General features: G+C 40.3%; 2 protein-coding genes across 3 annotated transcripts in view; both read left to right on the top strand.

The window, feature by feature from the left end:
- The window catches only part of BBS4 (Bardet-Biedl syndrome 4), a 393,503-nt gene that overhangs the window by 125,789 nt on the left and 244,968 nt on the right, over nucleotides 1–22,746 (top strand). The window lies entirely within an intron of this gene.
- On the top strand, nucleotides 4,066–14,385 carry TMEM202 (transmembrane protein 202). The gene is made up of 6 exons (XM_010364813.2): nucleotides 4,066–4,146; nucleotides 4,393–4,648; nucleotides 12,765–12,914; nucleotides 13,248–13,379; nucleotides 13,853–13,999; nucleotides 14,321–14,385. Exons 1-6 carry the CDS (start codon nucleotides 4,066–4,068, stop codon nucleotides 14,383–14,385), a joined length of 831 nt encoding a protein of 276 aa, XP_010363115.2.

Below are 22,746 nucleotides of genomic sequence, written 5' to 3'. Positions count from 1 at the left end.
ACACATTGTTTTTAAATGCCTAAAGGACATTTAGGAAAACTGGCTAAATGATAAATGTTACTAAATTTCAAAAGGAAAAGAGTTCTTGTAGGACATGTTATTTGACCATAATATATTAAAACTAAAAAAAAAAAAAAAAAAAAAAAAAAAAAATCTAAACATGTGGATATATTTTGAAAATTCTAGATAATTCTTGGTTTGAGTATATAAACAAATACTCCTAGCACTATATTAAAGAATAATGTACCATGTTCATAAATACTTTTTTATTACAGGAATGTAAAATTAGATAAATGTTAAGAAATGTATCAATGCAATTTTTACATTAAATAGATTAAAGAAGAAAAGCCATATTCTAGAGGCTAAGAGGGAATTTGATACAGCCATTCTAAATTTTAAAATCTTGATAAAATAGAAATGGAATGGAACTTCTTTAACACAAAAATGAATATACAAATAAACAAAGACCAGTAAAGCCAGTTCCATTAAAGTCAAGAGTAAGATAATGATGCCCATCACCCTTAATACTTCATGAAGACTATTCTAAAGGGTCTAATCAATGCAATATGACTATTATTTTTGAGATGGAGTCTCTCTTTGTTGCCCGGGCTGGAGTGCAGTGGTGTAGTCTTGGCTCACTACAACCTCTGCCTCCCAGGTTCAATCATTTCTCCTGCTTCAGCCTCCCGAGTAGCTGGGATTGCAGGTGCGTGCCACCACACCTAGCTAAGTTTTTTGTATTTTTAGTAGAGATGAGGTTTCACCATGTTGGCCAGGCTGGTCTCGAATGCCTGACCTCAAGTGATCCACCCGCCTCGGCCTCCCAAAGTGTTGGATTACAGGTGTGAGCCACCATGCCAGGCCAGTGCAATATGACATATTTTGTAAAGAGAGAAACAGAATGATCATCATTTGCAGATGATAAGATGTTTACCTAGAAAATCTTAGAGAAATTGGCCAACAGAATAATTAGAATTTAAATAATTCAGTCAAATGACCAGATAAAAGGTAAATACATTGAAAAAATAATTTATTCATTAGCAATAACAAATCAGAAAATAAAGTGAAAAATGTGATTCAGAAAGCAAGTAGGTTAATGTATATAAAGCACCTAGCACAGTTCCTGGTAGATGGGAGGTTATTGAAATAAGCTGTAATAATCTTAGTTATTGATTTTATAGATTTTAGGGATGAAATTACTGAGACAAAAGATACAACTATGTTTAAGCTTCTTGATTCATATACTCAAATTATTCTTTTTTTTTTTTTTTTTTTAACTCTGAGACAGAGTTTCGCTTTTGTTGCCCGGACTGGAGTGCAATGGCGTGATCTCAGCTCACTGCAACCTCCGCCTCACTGCAACCTCCGGATCCAGCAATTCTCCTGCCTCAGCCTCCCAAGTAGCTGGAATTACAGGCACCTGCCACCACGCCCAGCTAATTTTTGTATTTTTAGTAGAGATGGGGTTTTGCCACGTTGATCAGGCTGGTCTCAAACTCCTGACCTCAAGTGATCTGTCCACCTTGGCCTCCCAGAGTGCTGGGATTACAGGCATGAGCCACCACACCCGGCCTCTTTTAACTTTTAGTTGAAGTGTAACATGCATATAGATACTTTGGGAGGCTGAGGCAGGCAGATCACTTGAGGTCAGGAGTTCAAGCCCAGCCTGGCCAACAGAGTGAACTCTCATCTCTACTAAAAATACAAAAATTAGCCGGGCATGGTGGCGGGCACCTGTAGTTCCAGCTACTTGGGAGGCTGAGGCAGGAGAATTGCTTCAACCTGGGAGGCAGAGGTTGCAGTGAGCCGAGATCACACCACAACTCTCCAGACTAGGTGACAGAGCAAGACTGTGCCTCAAAAAAGAAAAACAAAACAAAAACCATGTATATAGAGAAATTGTGCATACAGAAAGCTGGTCATCAGTGCACAGATCAAGAAAGAACCTTTACAGCACCCCAAGAGCCCTTCCCATGTCTCCTTCCAATACCTAGCCATCTTCCTCCCCAGAGTGTTTCTGACTTCTAACAACACAGATTAGTTTTGCCTGTTTTGCACTTCATATGAATAGAATCATACATATGTACTCTTTTGTGTTTGGATTCTTTTGCTCAGCATTATGTAGATAATATTCATCCCTCTTTGCTCAGGTGGTTGTAGATTACTCGTATTGCTGTATAGTATTTCAAATGTATAAATAGACCGCAATCTTCCATTCTTCTGTTGATGGGCATTTGGGTAGTTTTGAACTTGGGGCTATTATAGAGTGCTGCTATGAGCACGCTGATACATGTCCTTTGGGGACCGTATGGAACATTTTGAACCCAGCACTGCTAGGGTATCTTGAAGACGAGTGGCTTTTAGCACATTGGCTTATAGTGTTCTGGGCTATAGATACTGGCATATTCATAGTGGGCCCTATCAGCAGTGGCAGTGGTATAGCAGCGCCCTTAAATGGCTTCATGAGTAGAGGACATTGAAAAGAGGGAACCAGAGCAAAAAAGGAAGAAAAAGACAGATGCTGTATGAAGGACCATGACTGACAGACTGGTTCACGAGCCTATTGAGACAACCTTGGCATGAACTCCAGGCTACTGGCTACTGATAGGGATATAACTTTAAATTATAGCCACAACCAATAGAGTTCCAGAGACATCTGAGTTGCCCCCTTTTAAAATTTTTATTTTAAGTTCAGGGGTGCATGTGCAGATTATATAGATAAACCCATGTCATGGGGGTTTGTTGTACAGATTATTTCATCACTCAGGTATTAAGCCTAGTACTCATTAGTTATTTGTCCTGACTCTCTCCTCCCACCCCCCACCCTCCCATAGGCCCCAATATCTGTTGTTCCCCTCTATGTGTCCATGTTCCCACTTGTAAGTAGGAACATGCAGTATTTGGTTTTCTGTTGTTGCATTAGTTTGCTAAGGATAATGGCCTCCAGCTCCATCCATTTTCTTGCAAAGCACATGATCTTGTTCTTTTTTATAGCTGCATAGTATTCCATGGTGGATGTGTACCACATTTTCTTTATCTAGTCTACGATTGATGGGCATTGATGTTGATTCCATGTCTTTGCTATTGCGAATAGTGCTTCAGTGAACATATACATGTGCATGTGTCTCTATGATAGAATGATTTCTATCCCTTTGGGCATATACCCAAAAATGGGATTTCTGGGTCAAACGGTAGTTCTTTCTGTCTTTACATCTTTGAGGAATCATCACACTGCTTTCCACAATGTTTGAATTAATAATTTACCCTCCCATCAACAGTGTATGTGTTCCTTTTTCTCCACAACCTCGTCACAATCTGTTATTATTTTGACTTTTTATAATAGCCATTCTGACTGGTGTGAGATGGTATCTCATTGTGGTTTTAATTTCTCTAATGATCTGAACATAGGAACCAGCGAAGATTTCATTATGAAGATGCCAAAAGCAATTGCAACAAAAGCAAAAATTGACAAATGGGATCTAATTAAGCTAAAGAGCTTATGCATAGCAAAAGAAACTATCAATAGCATAAACAGAAAACCTACAGAAAGGGAAAATTGTTTTGCAAACTATGCATCTGACAAAGGTCTAATATCCAGCATCTGTAAGGAACTTAAATAAATGTACAAGAAAAAGACAAATAACCCCATTAAAAAGTGGGCAAAGGACATGAACAGACACTTCCTCAAAAGAAGAAATACATGTGGCCAACAAGCATATGAGTTCCCCTTTTTTTATATGCTATGAGGGAACTGTGTCTTATTTATTTTTGTGTCCCAGAAGCTAGCACAAAGCCTGACACACAGCCACTGCTAACAAAATATTTGTGGATTTATTTAATAAAAGAGTTGGGAGTAAGTGGAGAATGGAGGGTGGGGAGCATCACACATACATGCAGATGCTTAAAATATGATGATTTCTTCCTGATCTGACCAAACCAAAAATAAAAATAAAACAGAAACAGGATCTGTGCCATGGGTCCTGGCCCTTTTTTGCTTCTGCCAGCATGTGTGAGGAGATGCAGAGACAAATTCCGTGGCAGTTAGAAAGAGAACCGACTGCCAAGATGGAGCGAAAGGAACATTTAACCTTGACTTTCCACAGTCCTGAGGTTCCCAAGATAAAGGGGAACCGGAAATACCAAAGGGTGAGGAGGTATCTAATTGGAAGTCAGATGGGAAGAAGAGGACTTACTTAAAGGTGGGGCTACATGGATCATCCTAAAGACAGAAAAGATCACCCTGAAAATTGTGGGTTTTTTTTTTTTTTAGGAGTAGGGAAAGATATCCTTAAATCAAACACACATGGGAATGCTTGAGGTAGAGAAAAGCAGGTGACCCTGGGGATCAGGGGTTATCCTTTCGGGTAGGCAATATTTCCCTCATCCTTGTAGCCTACCCTCCCTGCCAAGAAACATCCAAGTGCCTTGATGTCATCCCAAGGGCAGCAGCAGCTTATGGATCAGGCACACATCTACATCCGAATACTCTGTGGCAGCCTCTGTAGTTTTAGCCTCCTAATGCTGATCGCCATGTCCCCACTGAACTGGGTACAGTTCCTGGTGATCAAGAATGGCCTTGAGCTCTACGCAGGACTCTGGACCTTATGCAACCATGAGCTGTGCTGGAACCACACACCCAAGCCACCCTGTGAGTGCCACCGAATTAAATGCCACAGGCCCCACACAATTGCAGAGATTTCTGCTCACACAGATTGGCCCTTCATCTTTCTTCCTCCAAGATCTTTCGGCTTTCACCTCTCCAAGTGCAGGATGGATCTGTCTTTGGTATCCTCAGTGTGCCCTTTCTCCCTTCTATTCCAGGTTGTTTTCTGTCCTAAATAATGGGTTATACTCTTTTTACTTGATGGGAAGAACTGTTTTGTTTTGTTTTGTTTGTTTTGTTTTGTTTTGTTTGTTTGTTTTTAGAGACAGGCTCTTGCTCTATCATCTAGCCGAAGCACAATAGCACTATCATTGCTCACTACAGCCTCCACCTCCAGGGCTCAAGCAATCTTCCCGCTCAATCTCCTGAGAAGGTGGAACTACAGACGTGTGCCACCACTCCTGGCTAATTTTTATTTTTATTTTTTTTTGGAGAGAAAGTTCTCATTATATTGCCCAGGCTGGTCTCAAAGTCCTGGCCTCAAGTGATCCTCCCAAAGTACTGGGACTATAGGTGTGAGCTACCATACCTGCCCTAGGAATAACTAATTTACAAGGTGTTAGTGCTAAGCAATGTGATTGGTATTCTAATGTGGCTTGCAGAATTAGAAGAGAAGTGATTGATCATAGCTGGAAGATAAAGCAAATATCTTAACCTCTATTAGATTTAACTTTCAAGGTCAGCTTGTTCTTTTCCTAGCAGTGGAATAGAATTTAAATGTATGTTAGATATGTGGTATAACAAATGCCAGCTATGAAGATAATATTATTTATGTCAAATTTTATGTGAATTTAAATAAATCTGAAAGTGCAACACAAAATATTTTAAAATAAGTTTTGGGAGCTAAAAATATCGTATGCATGAGTTTTTCAATCAAACGAAAAACTTAGAGGAAAGATATCATTACACTGACAGTTTTCTCATCACCCACAAGACATAAATTTACACAAAGAAAGGGGTATTGTGAAAGAAAACATGTGTGAGTAAAGCAGCTATTCTCACATAAGCAGGGATCCCATCTATTTTCCTCACATAAGCAGGAGGGGAGCACCTCTGCCCAACTCTGAGGTAGAGCATCAGTTATTTGGCCATGGGCTGCGACATTTGAAATTAAGGGACAGTTTCCTGCATGATCTTGAGAAGAAACTAAAATCAAAGGCAGACAGACAATTCAACTGCATAAAATGAAAACTAGAGAAAATATTTGCAACAATTATGAAAGATAAATGTTAATGGCCTTAATATAGTAAAAGGATACACCAAGTATTAAAAAGACACAAACTCAAATAAACTATTTTTCAATAGACATGCACAAAAGAAGAACTATAACTATCTAATAAACATAGGAAAAATAATTTAACCTCAATCAATCATTAAAGAAAGGTAAATGAATAACAAGATGTAACTTTTCAACCACCATATTAACAGATTTTTAAATGATGATGCAACTGCTATACACTCCCATACGCGTTCCCGTACATACCATGCAAATTGGTATAATCAAAGCAATATGATTAGGTGCATCCAGAGACTTAAAAATATTCATCTCCTTTGAGTAAATAATTCCATTTCTAGAAATTAATTCCAAGGAAATAACTAGAAATGGATTAAAAGATTTAGGCAAAAAGATAAAACTGCAGTTATCTTTATGTAACTGGGTGCCCACGTTAAAATTTCGGCCTTAAGATTATTATTTAAATCTTTAATAAATTAGGGCTGAGTGTGGTGGCTCAAGCCTGTAATCCCAGTGTTACCAGAAAGGGGTCCTGATCCAGACCCCAGGAGAGGATTCTTAGATCTTGGGCAAGAAAGAATTCGAGATGAGTCCATAGAGTAAAGTGAAAGCAAATTTAAGAAAGTAAAGAAATAAAAGAATGGCTACTCCATAGGAAAAGGAGCCGCCAGGGCTGCTGGTTGCCCATTTTTATGGCTATTTCTTTATTATATGCTAAACAAGGGGTGAGTTATATTCGTAAGTTTTCGGGGAAAGAGGTGGGCAATTCCCGGAACTAAGGGTTCCTCCTCTTTTTAGACCGTATAGCATAAATTCCTGACATTGCCATGGCATTTGTAAACTATCATGGCACTGGTGGGAGTGTCTTTTAGTATGCTAATGCATTATAATTCACGTATAATAAGCAGTGAGGACGATCAGAGGTCACTTTTGTTGCCATCTTGGTTTTAGTGGGTTTTGGCTGGCTTCTTTACCACAGCCTGTTTTATCAGCAAGGTCTTGATGACCTGTATTTTGCGCTGACCTCCTATCATTCAGTGACTAAGAATGCCTTAACCTCCGGGGAATGCAGCCCAGTAGCTTTCAGCCTTATTTTAACCAGCCCCTATTCAAGATAAAGTTGCTCTGGTTCAAACACCTCTGACATCAGTGCTTCAGAAGGCTGAGGTGGGGGATCGCTTGAGCTTAGGAGTTTGAGACCAGCCTGAGCAACAAGGCGAAACCCTGTCTCTACAAAAAATACAAAAATTAGCTGGGCATGGTAGTGGGCACCTGCAATCCCAGCTACTTGGGAGGCCGAAGTGGGAAAATTGCTTGAGCCTGGGAGGCAGAGGTTGTCGTGAGCTGAGATTAAGCTACTGTACTCCAGCCTGGATGATAGAGTGAGACCCTGTTTCAAAAAAAAAAAAAAAAAAAAAAAAAAGAAATTACTGCATTAGAATCCCGAAATTATGTCACTTAAGCAGTGAATAGGTTATTTCTTGAAGCCCTGGATTCATCTTTATGCAGATAAAGAAAATCAAGGAAATCAAGCCGGCCAATTACTCAGATTTTATAGAGTCACTTTGTCACTCATCTTTGTTTATGCTTTGTTTTATCTCTACAGACTGTGATTATTTAAAGTCAACTGAATCCTTAAGGTACACAAGTATAAATCAAGTATCCACCCTATTTTCCATGTTATTATAACTAGTTCTAATTCAAGAGTCAGTCATTAGGCTGCAATACAGATCTCATAAGAAATTCCCCAAAATGTAATCAAAATTTCCAGACCTCATCTCCCTGTGACAACAATATAATGTTATTATTGCCTGAATACATTATTATTTATTTATTTATTTATTTTTGAGATGGAATCTCATTCTGTCGCCCAGGCTGGAGTGCAGTGGCGTGATCTTGGCTCACTGCAACCTCTGCCTCCCGGGTTCAAGCGATTCTCCTGCCTCAGCCTCCCAAGTAGCTGGGATTACAGGTGTGCGTCACTGCGCCCGGCTAATTTTTGTGTTTTTAGTAGAGATGGGGTTTCACCATGTTAGCTAGGCTGCTCTTTTTTTTTTTTTTTTTGAGACAGAGTCTTGCTCTGTTGCCCAGGCTGGAGTGCAGTGGCGTCATCTCGGCTCACTGCAAGCTCTGCCTCCCAAGTTCACGCCATTCTCCTGCCTCAGCCTCCTGAGTAGCTGGGACTACAGGCGCCCACCACCACGCCCAGCTAATTTTTTTGTATTTTTAGTAGAGACGAGGTTTCACCATGGTAGCCAGGATGGTCTCTATCTTCTGACCTCGTGATCTGCCCCCGCTCAGCCTTCTCAAGTGCTGGGATTACAGGCATGAGCCACTGCACCTGACCTACTAGGGTGGTCTTTAACTCCTGACCTCAGGTGATCTCCCTGCCTCGGCCTCCCAAAGTGCTCGGATTACAGGCATAAGCCACTGCACCTGGCCTCCGAATACATTATTGTTTAATAGTTACTTTCCAATTCAATGACTTCAAACTTTTACCTACTGGATTGCAAGAATTTCATTCCCCTCCCTGACAGTTTCCTTAGTCATTTTCGTAAGTTTCACAGGGGCTATCTCAGGTGTGTTTAAGAATGTGCATGCTCATATTCCTATTCCCTGGGCTCACTTCAGGGTGTTGTGCTTCTGTCTCTGACTTCACCCGGATCTAGATGACTGACAGCCTCTCTGTTGTGGCTGTTGCTAATGGGATGAAGAAGGGATGGGGAGGAAAGGACAGTATCCTTCACTTTTACTGCAAGTCTCAAGTGTAGAACAGACCCTTCTGTTATTTTCCCCTAGCACTGGTGAGATCAGGCTGAAATGTAAAGGATATATTGCACAGAGAGTAGTTTGAACTGTTTTGCAGAGCGTGGGAAAGAAAGGATAAGCCTTTTTGTCAAGTCACTGGGCACCCTAGAGTTAGGAACGTAGGAACCACCATACAGTACACGTTGCCAGGCTGTGTAGGGATGCTTTATTCTGGCACTCCAGCTGGGTTACAAGGGGACCTAAATACTAAGCAGATTTCATAGATACCTCTTCAGGGTCCTAAGTCTCCAACCCAGGATCGTTTCCATTCCAAAACCACCCACTTGGGGCACCTCATCTGAGCCTGGAGAAGTTGTGTATTGCCTTCTCTGCCTTGAAAGCGGTCACAATGGCAGCAGCATGGAAGTTCAGATTTGGCTAAGTAAGTGAGCTGATTCCCCAGCTTGTCTCCAGCAGCACCACTTTCCAAAAGCTCCCTGGCCAAGTTTTACTTCCACAACAGTAGAAGGAGATCCCACCCATTATTTACAAACTGCCAAATGGTGAATGTTCTCATTTCACTGAGATCTGAGGGGATGCCACAGAACACTACTGCTTTCTGGTTGGGTGGTGCCCCCTCCAATCTTGGTAGGGGTTTTACATCTTACCCGATGGTACTCTGAAGTGTAGCATTGCTGACTGACGCTGGGCTGATCCTGAGAACATCTACAAAAATCTTACCAAGTTTTTCAGATGATTTGTGCTTCCTCCTCAAATTGAAAGTGACATCCTTTCTCTTCCCAAGGTATTAGCTTCAGTAAGCTGGGAGAGGTGCCTTGGTATTCTTGTAACTTAAGTTTAACCGCATCAAAGTATATCAGTAAGGAAAACTTCAGAAATGTTTGGATACAGTTGACCCAGACAGGTGACACAGGGGTGTTCATTTTATCTCAGGCACCCCTTTTTCTGGACCAAGGCTTCTTACTGAAACATACAAGCAGGACCTTTTGTAATTAAGATCCTAAGATTTTTGAAACTTTGATGAGTAAACTATTGTAAAAACTGTTGTTTAAAAGCTGAAATCAGCTTTGGTGTTACAGGAGATAGAGGCTTGAAATCAGCTGTTGGACATTTATTTATTTATAGTAATATGAATAAAAAAACTCTAAAGTTAACCAAATGCAGATGTCTTAGACTCTGAATCTAAGTGTTTAGTTTGTTTATATAATTTGTTGTATATGATTATTCCTAATAGACTTGATTACTTTGGGAAGGTTAGACTCTTCTATGCTGCAAATCTTTAAAGTGTTCCTTTGGAGTTGTGAGGATCTTGTTTAGGTAGTTTTCAGGAGATGAGAAGATAACACAGAGAGAATTGTAAGAAATATATAAAGTTGCAGTCTTCTCCTCATGGTAGAAGAGAAACTGGACTTTATGTGTTAGGCTGGAGTTGGACAGGAAATATCCTTGACAGTGCTCCTTGGTGTTCTGAATATTAAAATCATTTGAATTAGTGTAAGCTAAACAGTGAACTTATTTATAAAGATTCAGAAGAATCGGCCAGGTGTGGTGGCTGAAGCCTGTAATCTCGGCACTTTGGGAGGCTGAGGTGGGCAGATCGCTTGAGCTTAGGAGTTCGAGACCAGCCCAGGCAGCATGGTGAAACCCCACCTCCACCAAAAATACAAAAAATTAGCTGGGTGTGATGCTGTGCATCTGTGATCCCAGCTACTCAGGAGGCTGAGGTGGGAGGATTGCTTGAGTCTGGGAGTTGGAGGCTGCAGTGAGTAGAGATCATGCTACTGCACTCAGTCTGGGTTACAGACTGAGACCCCATCTCAAAGAAAAAGATAAAGAAAAAAAAAATGTGGCTCAGAGGAATAACATAGACTCCCAAAGCAGGAAGTTCACTGGACCTTAGGGGATTCCAGGGGATGCTGGGATCTCAGATAAAGAAAATCAAGCCAGCCAGGCACTTAGATTTTCTACAGTCACTTTGTCACTCATCTTTGTTTATGCTTTGTTTTATCTCTACAGCTCAGTTTTTCCTGTTTATTAGTGTGTAAGTGCCTAAAAGGTGATACTCCGGTCAAACTTTACATCTTCTCAGTTCAAGCAAGCAAAAGAGGAAATCCAATTTCCAAGCATAAGAATAAAATTGTCCCAGGATGGGTCAGGTTCCCATGTTTAGTCCAGTTAGCTATAGTCAGAGGGCTACGAAGACAATAGTCCAGGGCTATAGACAAGGGCTGCTAGAGCTCATGGAGGATTGTGGACTAAATACCACAAAGCATGCCTGTTACCCTGGGCTTCATACAGCTCAGTCTGGGCTTATGTTCTGGCTGGCTACATATACTGCTAATTCTGAATAACCCAGTATTCAGAAAATGTGCAGCTTGTGAATTACTATGTTTTAATGTGGCTCACTTGTTGAGGCTACAGAGCAACTTAACCTCTGTGGATAGGAGTGTGGTTTCTTTGAATGGAAATTCCTGCAATTCATCATAGTAGTAAGTGGTAGGTTCTGGAGGACAAAATGAAACAAGGAGGCAGATATTAGACTGGATAAACTTGATACGTAATTTCTGCTCTCTGGGTTACTCAGAAGCTGGACTTGGATTCTTAGGCATATAAGTGGTTAGAGAACTTTCTAACCACTGGGGTGGGGGTGAGCTGGTCCCTGCTACATTGGGACAGAAAAAGAAGCTAAATAAGGAGGCACCTTATAAAGGATACTGAAGATATTCCTGGGTGTCTGGTAGCTCAGAAAAGCTGCAGCTACTTGTAATTATAAGTTACCTTCTAAATCTTCAGTAAAATATTGATGGGGAAGTTGAAGAACCTGTTGCATCTTAGGGATATGGTAGCAAAAAGTAAGGTTGAGCATATCCCTGCTGCTCTTACCAACATCCGGTCCACAGTGGCAGAGCCAAAGAGAAGACACCTAGAGCCAAAGATGGAAGAAGGAGAGGTGTGGCACTTGGATAAGAGCAACTTGAACAAATATGAGATATGACTTTGGGAGACTCTCAGAATAAAAAAAAAAAGTGGGGGAAACACTTTGTGATAGATTCCTGCAGTTTGGTAAATTGGGGCTTGAAATCATCATAATATGGGAATTAAAGTAAATGAGGCTGGGCGAGGTGGCTCAAGTCTTTAATCCCAGCACTTTGAGAGGCCAAGGCAGGCAGATCACCTGAGGTCAGGCATTCAGGACCAGCCTGGACAACATGGTGAAACCCTGTCTTTACTAAAAAAATACAAAAAATTAGCTGGGCATGGTGGCGTGTGCCTCTAATCTCAGCTACTCGGGAAGCTGAGGCAGAAGAATTGCTTGAACCTGGGAGGCAGATGCGGCAGTGAACCAAGATTGCATCACTGCACTCCAGCCTGGGCGACAGAGTGAGACTCTGTCTCAAAAAAAAAAAAAAATAAAATAAAATAAATAAATAAATAAAGTAAATGTGACTTCATTTTGTAGTATTAGGCTGATAAGGCCTGTAAATGCCAGATACAGCTGAAAGTGAAAAACAAATGGAACTAAACAATGGGCAAATCATTAAGCAAAGTATATTGATATGATAGAATATTTTGTAGCCACTGAAAATAATATTTACAACAGATACCTGGGGAAAATCACATCATATATTGTTGAGGAAAAAACCCACATGATATCTAGTATCGTATCTACTATGCACAGAGGGTAGAAAAATAAAATAAAATATTAACAATGGTTGCCTCTAGGTAGTGAAATTGTGGCTGATTTTTTTCCTGCTTCTTTGTTCTTTTGTAGTGTTTTGAATGCTTATGTTGAATGCATATTACTTATTATTTTTAGAACTAGAATTAGAAACAAGAAAAAAGTTTAATCTGTTTTGTCATTGGTGACACATCTTATAAGCTAGTTTATATCTAAATCAATGCATGCAGAAGTATTTGTATATTATCTTTAGTTTAACAATCATAGTAAAGAAATTCCAAGCAAAAAGGATGTCATGTAGCAAGCTCTGCTCCATCATCCTTTGTTCTTACATCCTTCTCTAAGACTCTGTCTGGCCTTTTTAAGGGAAGTTCCCTCACTGGACTAACCATGCTCTTCCTTTCCTCTTCTTCCTGCAGATTATCTCCAATATTCCAGGGCCTTCTTTCTCATCTCTGTCTTTACCATACTCATTGGCCTTGGCTGGCTCTTCAGCTCTTGGCTCCCTAGTCGAGGAAGCATGACCACCAACTTGGATCTGAAGGTATCCATGCTCAGCTTCATCTCAGGTACAGACCTAGATCAGCAGGGTATTTTACCATGGTAATAGTCAAGGTAACAAATTTTCTCTCTGAAACCCTTATACTCTTTTTATTATCTCTTTGCTCTTCTTCAGTATCACACCAACTTGCCAGCTATCTGCCTTATCTAATTATACAGAACACACCTTCGCTGACTTTACCAGGGTATAGATCCTGTTCTCTCATCTTGGTCAATCCCCAAGTTTTTATCTTTTTGATCCTTGCTATACATATGGCCTCTGGAGGCTGAAGAGCTGGGGGTGGCGGGGAAGGCAGACTGAAGATGCTGATGGGTTGTGACATCTTTTCTTCCGTTCCTAGCTACCTGCTTGCTCCTCTGCCTCAACCTGTTTGTGGCACAGGTTCACTGGCATACTAGGGATGCCATGGAGTCAGATCTCCTATGGACCTATTATCTTAACTGGTGCAGTGACATCTTTTACATGTTTGCTGGTGAGTCACTCCCCTGCTCTATGCTAGAAGGATGGATAGGGAAATCGCTTCTGGAAAGGGAGGTATAATCTAGGAGAAGTAGAAGCACTGACTATTTCTTTTCAGAACATTGATACTTGGAGAGTTAGTGTGGCATAATGAAGAAAGGGTGGATTTTAGAGTCTGAAAACCTAGCATTAATAACATGTTCTATCACAAAGTGAGGCATGGATGAGTTGAGTAACTTGCCCAAGGCCACACAGAAAATAGTGGAACTATGATTTGAATCCAGGAGGTTCAAGCTTTGTCCTAACCAGTTTGAGAAATATTTTAATGCATTTAGAGCACAGGAGGGTAAAGTAAGTCCGCTGGGGGAGAGAGGGGTTCACTGAAACGATGTCTTTTGAACTGGTTATTAAAGGAGGAGTAAGAATTTTAAAAGCCAAAAGACCATTGCCTATTGAACCTCACCTCAAATTATTCCCTTCCCCTAGGCATCATCTCTCTTCTCAACTACTTAACTTCCAGATCTCCTGCCCATGATGAAAATGTCACTGTGATTCCAACAGAGAGATCAAGGCTAGGGATTGGTCCAGTGACTACAGTATCACCTGCTAAAGATGAAGAAGAGGCCGGGCGCGGTGGCTCAAGCCTGTAATCCCAGCACTTTGGGAGGCCGAGACGGGCGGATCACGAGGTCAGGAGATCGAGACCATCCTGGCGAACATGGTGAAACCTCGTCTCTACTAACAAATACAAAAAAAACTAGCCGGGCGAGGTGGCGGGCGCCTGTAGTCCCAGCTACTCGGGAGGCTGAGGCGGGAGAATGGCGTAAACCCGGGAGGCGGAGCTTGCAGTGAGCTGAGATCCGGCCACTGCACTCCAGCCTGGGCGACAGAGCGAGACTCCGTCTCAAAAAAAAAAAAAAAAAAAAAAAAAAAAAAAAAAAAAAGATGAAGAAGAGCCAAGGTCTGAGATGGAATCTCTAAGTGTGAGAGAGAAAAATTTACCAGAGGCAGGACTGTGATGGTGATAGGAAAACCTAACTATAGCTTGTCTTAAAAGCAGGGGAGAAGCTGAGTTGGGAATGATCGCATAAATTCTTGGAAACCCTCCTAATATCATGTCCATATTACTGGAGGAGACAACATTAAAGCTGATGAAATGTCCTTTGCGTGCATTGGATCCAAAATATGTATGATAGTAATAAAGTAAGTAATAACTCACTTAAGAAAAATATTTCTAAAGAAAACAACAATGTTTAGAGTCATGAGTGAAAGAAACTAGTGAAAGATGCAGTGTGTAGACCAGAGACTTCTTTGGGTATGAGGGATCTCATGGACCAGAAAGGCCCATGGAGAAGAACGTTAATTACTTCTATTTAGAATTTTCTTTATTATGTGTGGCTTTGGGTATACTCAGGATGGAAAGCACTTGGACAAATACTGTTGAATCTGAACTTGATAGCGTTACCAGAAATGGAATAAATATCAATGGATATAAGACCTAGTACTCAAAGGGACTGAGAGGTGCTGGGTAGATTCTAGGGAATCCATGAGGTCCCACTTACTGTGAGGATTGGTAATTTGAAACCTTTACAGTCTATTACGTAAAACCACTGCTTCTCCCTAGGCAGGGAGATACCTTAACCAGGCATCCACAAACTCCCTGGAATTCTATACAAAACTTGTATATGTATTCTTCTGTGAAGAGGGCCAGAGATTCCATCGGATTCTTCCTTCCCCCTGCCCCACCCCCAGAAGATAGTTTCATGTAAACTCCATCAAATTCTTGACAGGCCTGTGACCTCTTTGATTCCTTAAGCATCGATTATGTTTTACTGAGCCACATGGGACTAAAGGGCTTCTTCAGCAGATGTATAGATAGATAGATAGATAGATAGATAGATAGATAGATAGATAGATAGATAGAGAGATAGATAGATAATAGATTGATAGATGATAGATCGATAGATAGGCCTATCTATATCTATAATATATCTACATCTATATCTATACAAGCTGAAAGATTTTCCGTGTTTTATATATATCCTGTAAAGCTAAGTACGGAGGGAGGAGGTGGTATTTTCGACAATCATATAGGTCTTTTGATGGCTAAAGATCCCTTTCACACTCAGACTAGATTTCACACACAAGGTCCCTGATACTCATTTTGTCTTTCATACCCTTAGTTGCTGCCACTACTACTATATTGGTTGAGATCCATTCTTCTCCCCAAAGCTGGCAATGAAATGGACTGTAATGTCCAGCTTCACTCTTGTTGTGTGTAAAGATAAGCCCTTGGGTCCTTTTGGTTTAATTTAGAGATTCACTAGTAACCTTTGCAGAAAACAAAAATAGTAGACATTGAGCAATTATATAATTCTTATAATCCTGGTCCTGATCAGTAATTCCCAAACATTTCCAGATGGTAACTGGAAGCCCTTTAAGTTAATACTTATGCTTTTATTCCTGTGGGTTGGAGCTTACATACAGCACCCAAATGTATGCACCCACACACAGATACACAAACAGACATATATACACATTTTGATCCTGCCTTAGAAAACCCTTTCTTCATGCCCCTCTTCCGACCAGGTGAGTTTCGTTATGGCAGAATTATTTGTGCCTCCTTACTTCAAGTGGCCTTAGTTCAGAGGCTTTTCAGACTATTCCTGGGGCTTTGTCTGGTTGTAAGAACAGACATGTAGTCAAAGTCAACTCTCCCTCCTCACATTACCACTCACACAAACTCTAACCTATACATTAACTGGTTAAGTACTCACTGGGTTCACAATCTTTATTTGTAATTTAGTTTGAATACTTTAATTATACGACTAAATTGACAGGATGCTGAACACTGATGACTCTTCAGGAAACAAAAGTTCTAAATGGGGTGAAGAGAAGAAAGTAAGTCTGAGTGAAGGTGGAAGAAGCGAGATAATAAGAAAGTAATGCCAGGTATGACAGTTCACACCTGTAATCCCAGCACTTTGGGAGGCCGAGGTGGGTGGATCACTTGAGGCCAGGAGTTCGAGACCAGCCTGGCCAACATGGTGAGACCCCGTCTCTACTAAAAACACAAAAATTACCCAGGCATGGTGGCACATGCCTGTAATCCCAGCTACTTGGGAGGCTGAGGCAGAAGAATTGCTTGAACCTGAGAGGTTGAGGTAGTAGTGAGCTGGGATTGAGTCACTGCACCCCAGCCTGGGCGACACAGCAAGACCCTGACTCAAAAAAAACAAAAACCTTAGGTGGATTTTCAGTCAGATGGCTCAGTAAATTACGCTTTTGTACACACCCTTTGTTCCATATATATTTTGTAATAGGTTAAGTGGGAAGAGAGAGACGGAGAGAGAGAAGAATAGTCCAGTTAAAATAGATAAACATTTTCATAGACTGGAAAAAAGAAAAAAAGCAATGCTATGATTCAAGCTAAGCCCTAGACTTCATAGGCTGTAAGTCCCAAAGAAAGCATAAGTGAACAGGGAGACAGCTTCTATGGGGTGAAAGGGACTAAAAGTGCTTCTCAAGACATGGACTAAAGCCATCTTCACAACCCTACATGAAAGAGGAGCTCTAGAAAAGAAGCCAAACACTTTGTATCTCAGAATCTTCTCACTATAAAATGTGTATACTACCACAGATTTCTTTCTTTCTTTTTTTTTTTTTTGAGACGGAGTCTCGCTCTGTCACCCGGGCTGGAGTGCAGTGGCCTGATCTCAGCTCACTGCAAGCTCCGCCTCCCGGGTTTACGCCATTCTCCTGCCTCAGCCTCCCGAGTAGCTGGGACTGCAGGCGCCCGCCACCTCGCCCGGCTAGTTTTTTTTGTATGTTTTAGTAGAGACGGGGTTTCACCATGTTAGCCAGGATGGTCTCAATCTCCTGACCTCGTGATCCGCCCGTCTCGGCCTCCCAAAGTGCTGGGATTACAGGCTTGAGCCACCGCGCCCGGCCAGTTTTTGTATTTTTTTAGTAGAGACAGGGTTTCACCGTGTTAGCCAGGATAGTCTTGATCTCATGACCTCGTGATCTGCCCGTCTCGGCCTCCCAAAGTGTTGGGATTACAGGCTTGAGCCACCGCGCCCGGCCTAGATTTCAATGAAAATGAAATTAAATGATATATTCTAGTACTTCCCATATTTTCAAGTATGTGAATATATGAAGAACTAAAAAAGAACTACTTGTAGTTATTTTCCATGTATTCTACAATATAATCTTTTACATGAAAAGTCTCAATGTGTAAATACTTCTGAGTCTATACAATAAATGTCTAAATAAATGAAGTCATTACCAAAGCAAAACTTAAGAACTAAGGCTGTGATATCAGATCATTTTCAACTTGTCCTGCTTCCATGGCTAAATAAATAGAAAATCATGAAAAAGTCCTTATTTCTTCTAATGTTTTATTCCTCAGTTATGGGAAAGTGGAAAAAAATAGGGCCTGCATTTATAGGGTTTTGCATATGACTAAAATTGGTTATACGTGAGTTAAGATATAGAATGCACCACCTACCACAGTTCCTGTTTCACAATATATGTAAGTGTTAATGTGAAAATATTGAAGACTCCCAATCTCTCTTAATGTTTATTCATTCTATTCATTAATTTCTATTCATTCCTGTATAACTCTAAGATGTTCTGATGACACAAGAAGAGGTCACTGAAGAGTGCTATTATTGATATGTTCATGATATATTGCTTCATTATTTCTGGATGTTGCCTATTGTAGCATCTAATCTATCATCCTTCTAATGTATTTTGATAAATATTTGACTAATGTATGCCAAATTATCACAAATATTTGAAAAATACTGAATTATTACTTGTTTCTCATCGATTCATTTAAGCAGTCAACTCTTTTTTTTTATTATTATACTTTAAGTTCTAGGGTACATGTGCATAACGTGCAGGTTTGTTACATATGTATACTTGTGCCATGTTGGTGTGCTGCACCCATCAACTCGTCATTTACATCAGGTATAACTCCCAATGCAATCCTTCCGCCCTCCCCCCTCCCCATAATAGGCCCCGGTGTGTGATGTTTCCCTTCCCGAGTCCAAGTGATCTCATTGTTCAGTTCCCACCTGTGAGTGAGAACATGCAGTGTTTGGTTTTCTCTTCTTGTGATAGTTTGCTGAGAATGATGGTTTCCAGCTGCATGATAAAAGACAGTAAAATATTTTAGAAATCATATTGTCCTTTAAATCCAATTGGTTATGGTTTCAAGTAACTTTTCTCTACTTGCAAATATTTCTGGTCTTAGAGCAGTCCACTCAGCCACACTACAATGAGCAGCACAGATTTTTTTTTTTTTTTTAAAGGAAACAAGGCACACAACACGTCCCAGAGTCTGAGATAAAAACATTGAAAAAGGCCGGGCGCGGTGGCTCAAGCCTGTAATCCCAGCACTTTGGGAGGCCGAGACGGGCGGATCACGAGGTCAGGAGATCGAGACCATCCTGGCTAACATGGTGAAACCCCGTCTCTACTAAAACATACAAAAAACTAGCCGGGCGAGGTGGCGGGCGCCTGTAGTCCCAGCTACTCGGGAGGCTGAGGCAGGAGAATGGCGTAAACCTGGGAGGCGGAGCTTGCAGTGAGCTGAGATCGGGCCACAGCACTCCAGCCCGGGTGACAGAGCGAGACTCCGTCTCAAAAAAAAAAAAAAAAAAAAAAAAAAAAAAAAAAACATTTAAAAAAAGGCCGGGTGCTGTGGCTCAAGCCTGTAATCCCAGCACTTTGGGAGGCCGAGATGGGCAGATCACGAGGTCAGGAGATCAAGACCATCCTGGCTAACACGGTGAAACCCCGTCTCTACTAAAAAAATGCAAAAAACTAGCCGGCCAAGGTGGCGAGTGCCTGTAATCCCAGCTACTCGGGAGGCCGAGGCAGGAGAATGGCGTAAACCCGGGAGGCGGAGCTTGCAGTGAGCTGAGATCCGGCCACTGCACTCTAGCCTGGGCTTGGAGACTCTGTCTCCAAAAAAAAAAAAAAAAAAAAATTGAAAAAATGCCTGTGAATATCAACAATGTATTTTAAAACAAAAAAATGTTTATAATCTGTTTTTTACCAAATGTGTGCTATTCATTATTTCTTCCTGTCAATATTTTCAATATTAAAGAATACTATAATGACATAGAAAATGTAAACTACATTGTGGGTTAAAATGATATAATCTACAGTAAAGGTAGTATTGGTATCGAGCTGGTAGAAATGTTCATCTTAATCCACATGATGATATGTCATTATATTTGTAGCATAATGAGTCAAGGTAAATTAATGGATATTTATTTAGATAAATATGTTTATTCTGCTCTCTATATTTCAGTAACTTCTAAGTTTCAATCTTTATTTTCATACTTTATCTTTTATTTGGGAACTATTTGTCAAATGACTGATAAGCCTTGAGTACTAGTTCAAACTTGGTCAGGTTTAGAAAGCTGTTTCAAAGCTCTGAGTGATATGTGAAGATCAATTGGAAGGATGAGTACTTTCGTAGGAAACTCTTTGCCTCATTGGAGATATTATTGGTCTTCAGTGCTAACAGGTCTTTTTTCAGATGCTTTAAATTATTACAGAAAAAAAGCCAAAACAAAACATTGATCTACATGCTGCATGAATGGCTTCCAGTGTTCTTGGAGTTGTGTGGTAGAAGGGTACTGGGGATCTCCCACTTAAAAGTGAATATTAGATTCAGTCCTCCATTTCTTAGGAAACCTCATCTTTGGCCATTGTCATACCTGATGTATATGCATTCGTAGTATTAGTTAAATTTTCTTCCCAGAATAAACTTTGAAATATCAGAAGGTGATATTTAACATTGTTTAGAAGAGTGAATAAATCAAAGATGGTAAGTTGTTAAAAAAAAAAAAAGAAGAAGCTAAACAAAAACTGCTGCCAGCACTAACTAGCTTATTTGGAACTGCAGACCTAAAGAGGGAGAAGGACACAAATGTAACCTTGCTAAACTAAGCAGCCTGCAGGTTCATTAACTGTGTCTGTATATTCCTTGGTAGCATAACAGAACAGAAAATCTAAAATACCACATTATCAGACCTGATTCTTGACCGAGGCCTTTGGCCAATGTAAGGAAACCCCAAAACTACTAGGTATGACAGAATAAGCATAGAGGGAGAAAGAAACAAAAACAAATAAACCAAATGTTTGTGCCTACAAATAGGAATTCCAGACATGTAAAGAAATGTTCAGTCGGGCGTGGTGGCTCATGCCTGTAATTCCAGCACTTTGGGAGGCCAAGGCAAGAGGATTGCTTGAGCCCACTAGTTTGAGACCAGCCCTGACAACATAGTGAGACCCTATCTGTACAAAAACTTAAAAAATTAGCTGGGTGTGGTGGCACACTCCTGTAGTACTAGGAGCTTGGGAAGTCCTGTAGTTTCTGAATCCTTGAGCCTGGGAGGTCGGGGCTCCAGTGACCATGGTCATGCCACTGCACTCCAACCTCGGCGACAGAGCAAGTCTCTGTCTGGAAAAAAAAAAAAGTTCAGAAAAAAAGTAACAAAGTCAATAATCAGAATATGAATTCATTCTAGATTAATTTGGGGTATAATGTGATAAAGACGAAGTATTCTTAAGATGCACAGATATATGACAGAATCATAAATTTTTTTAAAAAGACCCAAAACCGTGAAACAAAATAGGTAGAAATAAAATAAGAACAGGTTTAAATAAGAACCAACTATAAATAATTACAATGAAAAAGTACTAATTGGAATAAAAAATCCAATAGGATAAAATCTAGATAGCACAAGCAACAAAAAGAGAACTATTTTATTTTTAGATCTGTCTAGAACATTTACAAAACTTGACCAAATACTATATAGTTTCAATAAATGTCAAAGGATATATCAGTCCATGGATCCTGACCATAATGAAATTAAATTAGAACTCAATAATGAGAGTGATTTTAAAAAATACTTGTCCAGACACGGTGGCTCATGCCTGTAATCCCAGCACTTTGGGAGGCGGAGGCATGGATCACTTGAGGCCAGGAGTTTGAGATCAGCCTGGCTAACATGGTGAAACCCATCTCTACTTAAAAGAATAAATAAATAAATAGCTGGGTGCAATGGCAGATGCCTGTAGTCCCAGCTACTTGGGAGGCTGAGGCACAAGAATTGCTTCAGCCTGGGAGGAAGAGTTTGCAGTGAGCTGAGATCATGTCTCTGCACTCCAGCCTGGGTAACAGAACGAGACTGTTTAAAACAAAACAAAATGAAAACAAAAACAAAGCTCTACGTCTTTTAGGACAAAATGATGCTCCCTAAAAAAATTGGGTAAAAAGGAAATCACAACAGAAATGATAAAATATTTAGAACTAAACAACCATGAAAGAATTACTATAACCAAAACCCATAGATGCATTAAAATAAAACAACTAACAAAAATAGTTTAAAATAAATGAGTTATGTGTTCAATTCATGAACCTATAAAAGAATAACTAGAAAAGCCAAAAGAAGGAAGAAAATTTTTAAACTAAACTTTGTAAAAATATGAAAAAAAACCTTAGGTTCAAATGATAGACTAAAATCTAGTTCTTTTGACAAAAATTAAATGAAAGGCAAACTACAAGTAAACCTAATTAAGCAAAAAAAAAAAAAAAAAAGAGAGTGAAAGCATGAAAAGGACATAACTAAAGTATATATGTAGGTACGCATATTTACATATACATTACTCGAGCATATTTTATTGTTTAAATCTTCTGTTTCTTTACTACTCTTTGGTGTTTTTTGTTTGTTTGTTTTGAGATGGAGTCTTGCTCTGTCTCCCAGGCTGGAGTGCAGTGGCTTGATCTCGGCTCACTGCAGCCTCTGCCTCCCGGGTTCAAGTGATTCTCCTGCCTCAGCCTCCTGAGTAGCTGGGATTACAGGCACTCACCATCAACCTAGCTAATTTTTGTACTTTTCGTAGAGATGGGGTTTCACCATGTTGGCCAGGCTGGTCTTGAACTCCTGACCTCAAGTGATCTGCCTGCCTCGGCCTCCCAAAGTGCTGGGATTACAGGCCTGAGCCACCACACCCCACCATCTTTACTACTCTTTGTTTTATGTTTTTGTGTGTTAAGTCTCCCATGATGGCTTCACCTTTTAAATTTTTTCCTTGTAGTACTATCAATGTCTGCTTAGTATTTTGAATCTGTAAGATGGTAAATATCCAAATTAACCTGTGGATTCAATGCAATTCACAACAACAAAAATCTCACAGATTTTTTTTTCCTGTGGAAAATGAACAAGAGTCAGGTCCAAATTCAGGACAGCTCATTCTATCCTCTTTGCAAAGGGCCCAAAAGGGCCAAGATAATTGTGAAAAATAAAAGGATGGGGACATTTACACTACCTGACGTGAAGATGACTTATCAAACT

This window comes from Rhinopithecus roxellana, chromosome 5 (assembly GCF_007565055.1).
Source record: "Rhinopithecus roxellana isolate Shanxi Qingling chromosome 5, ASM756505v1, whole genome shotgun sequence".
NCBI classification, from domain to species: Eukaryota; Metazoa; Chordata; class Mammalia; order Primates; family Cercopithecidae; genus Rhinopithecus; species Rhinopithecus roxellana.
The sequence above is the reverse complement of the archived record's forward strand: the minus strand, read 5'-3'. Positions and strand labels throughout refer to the sequence as shown.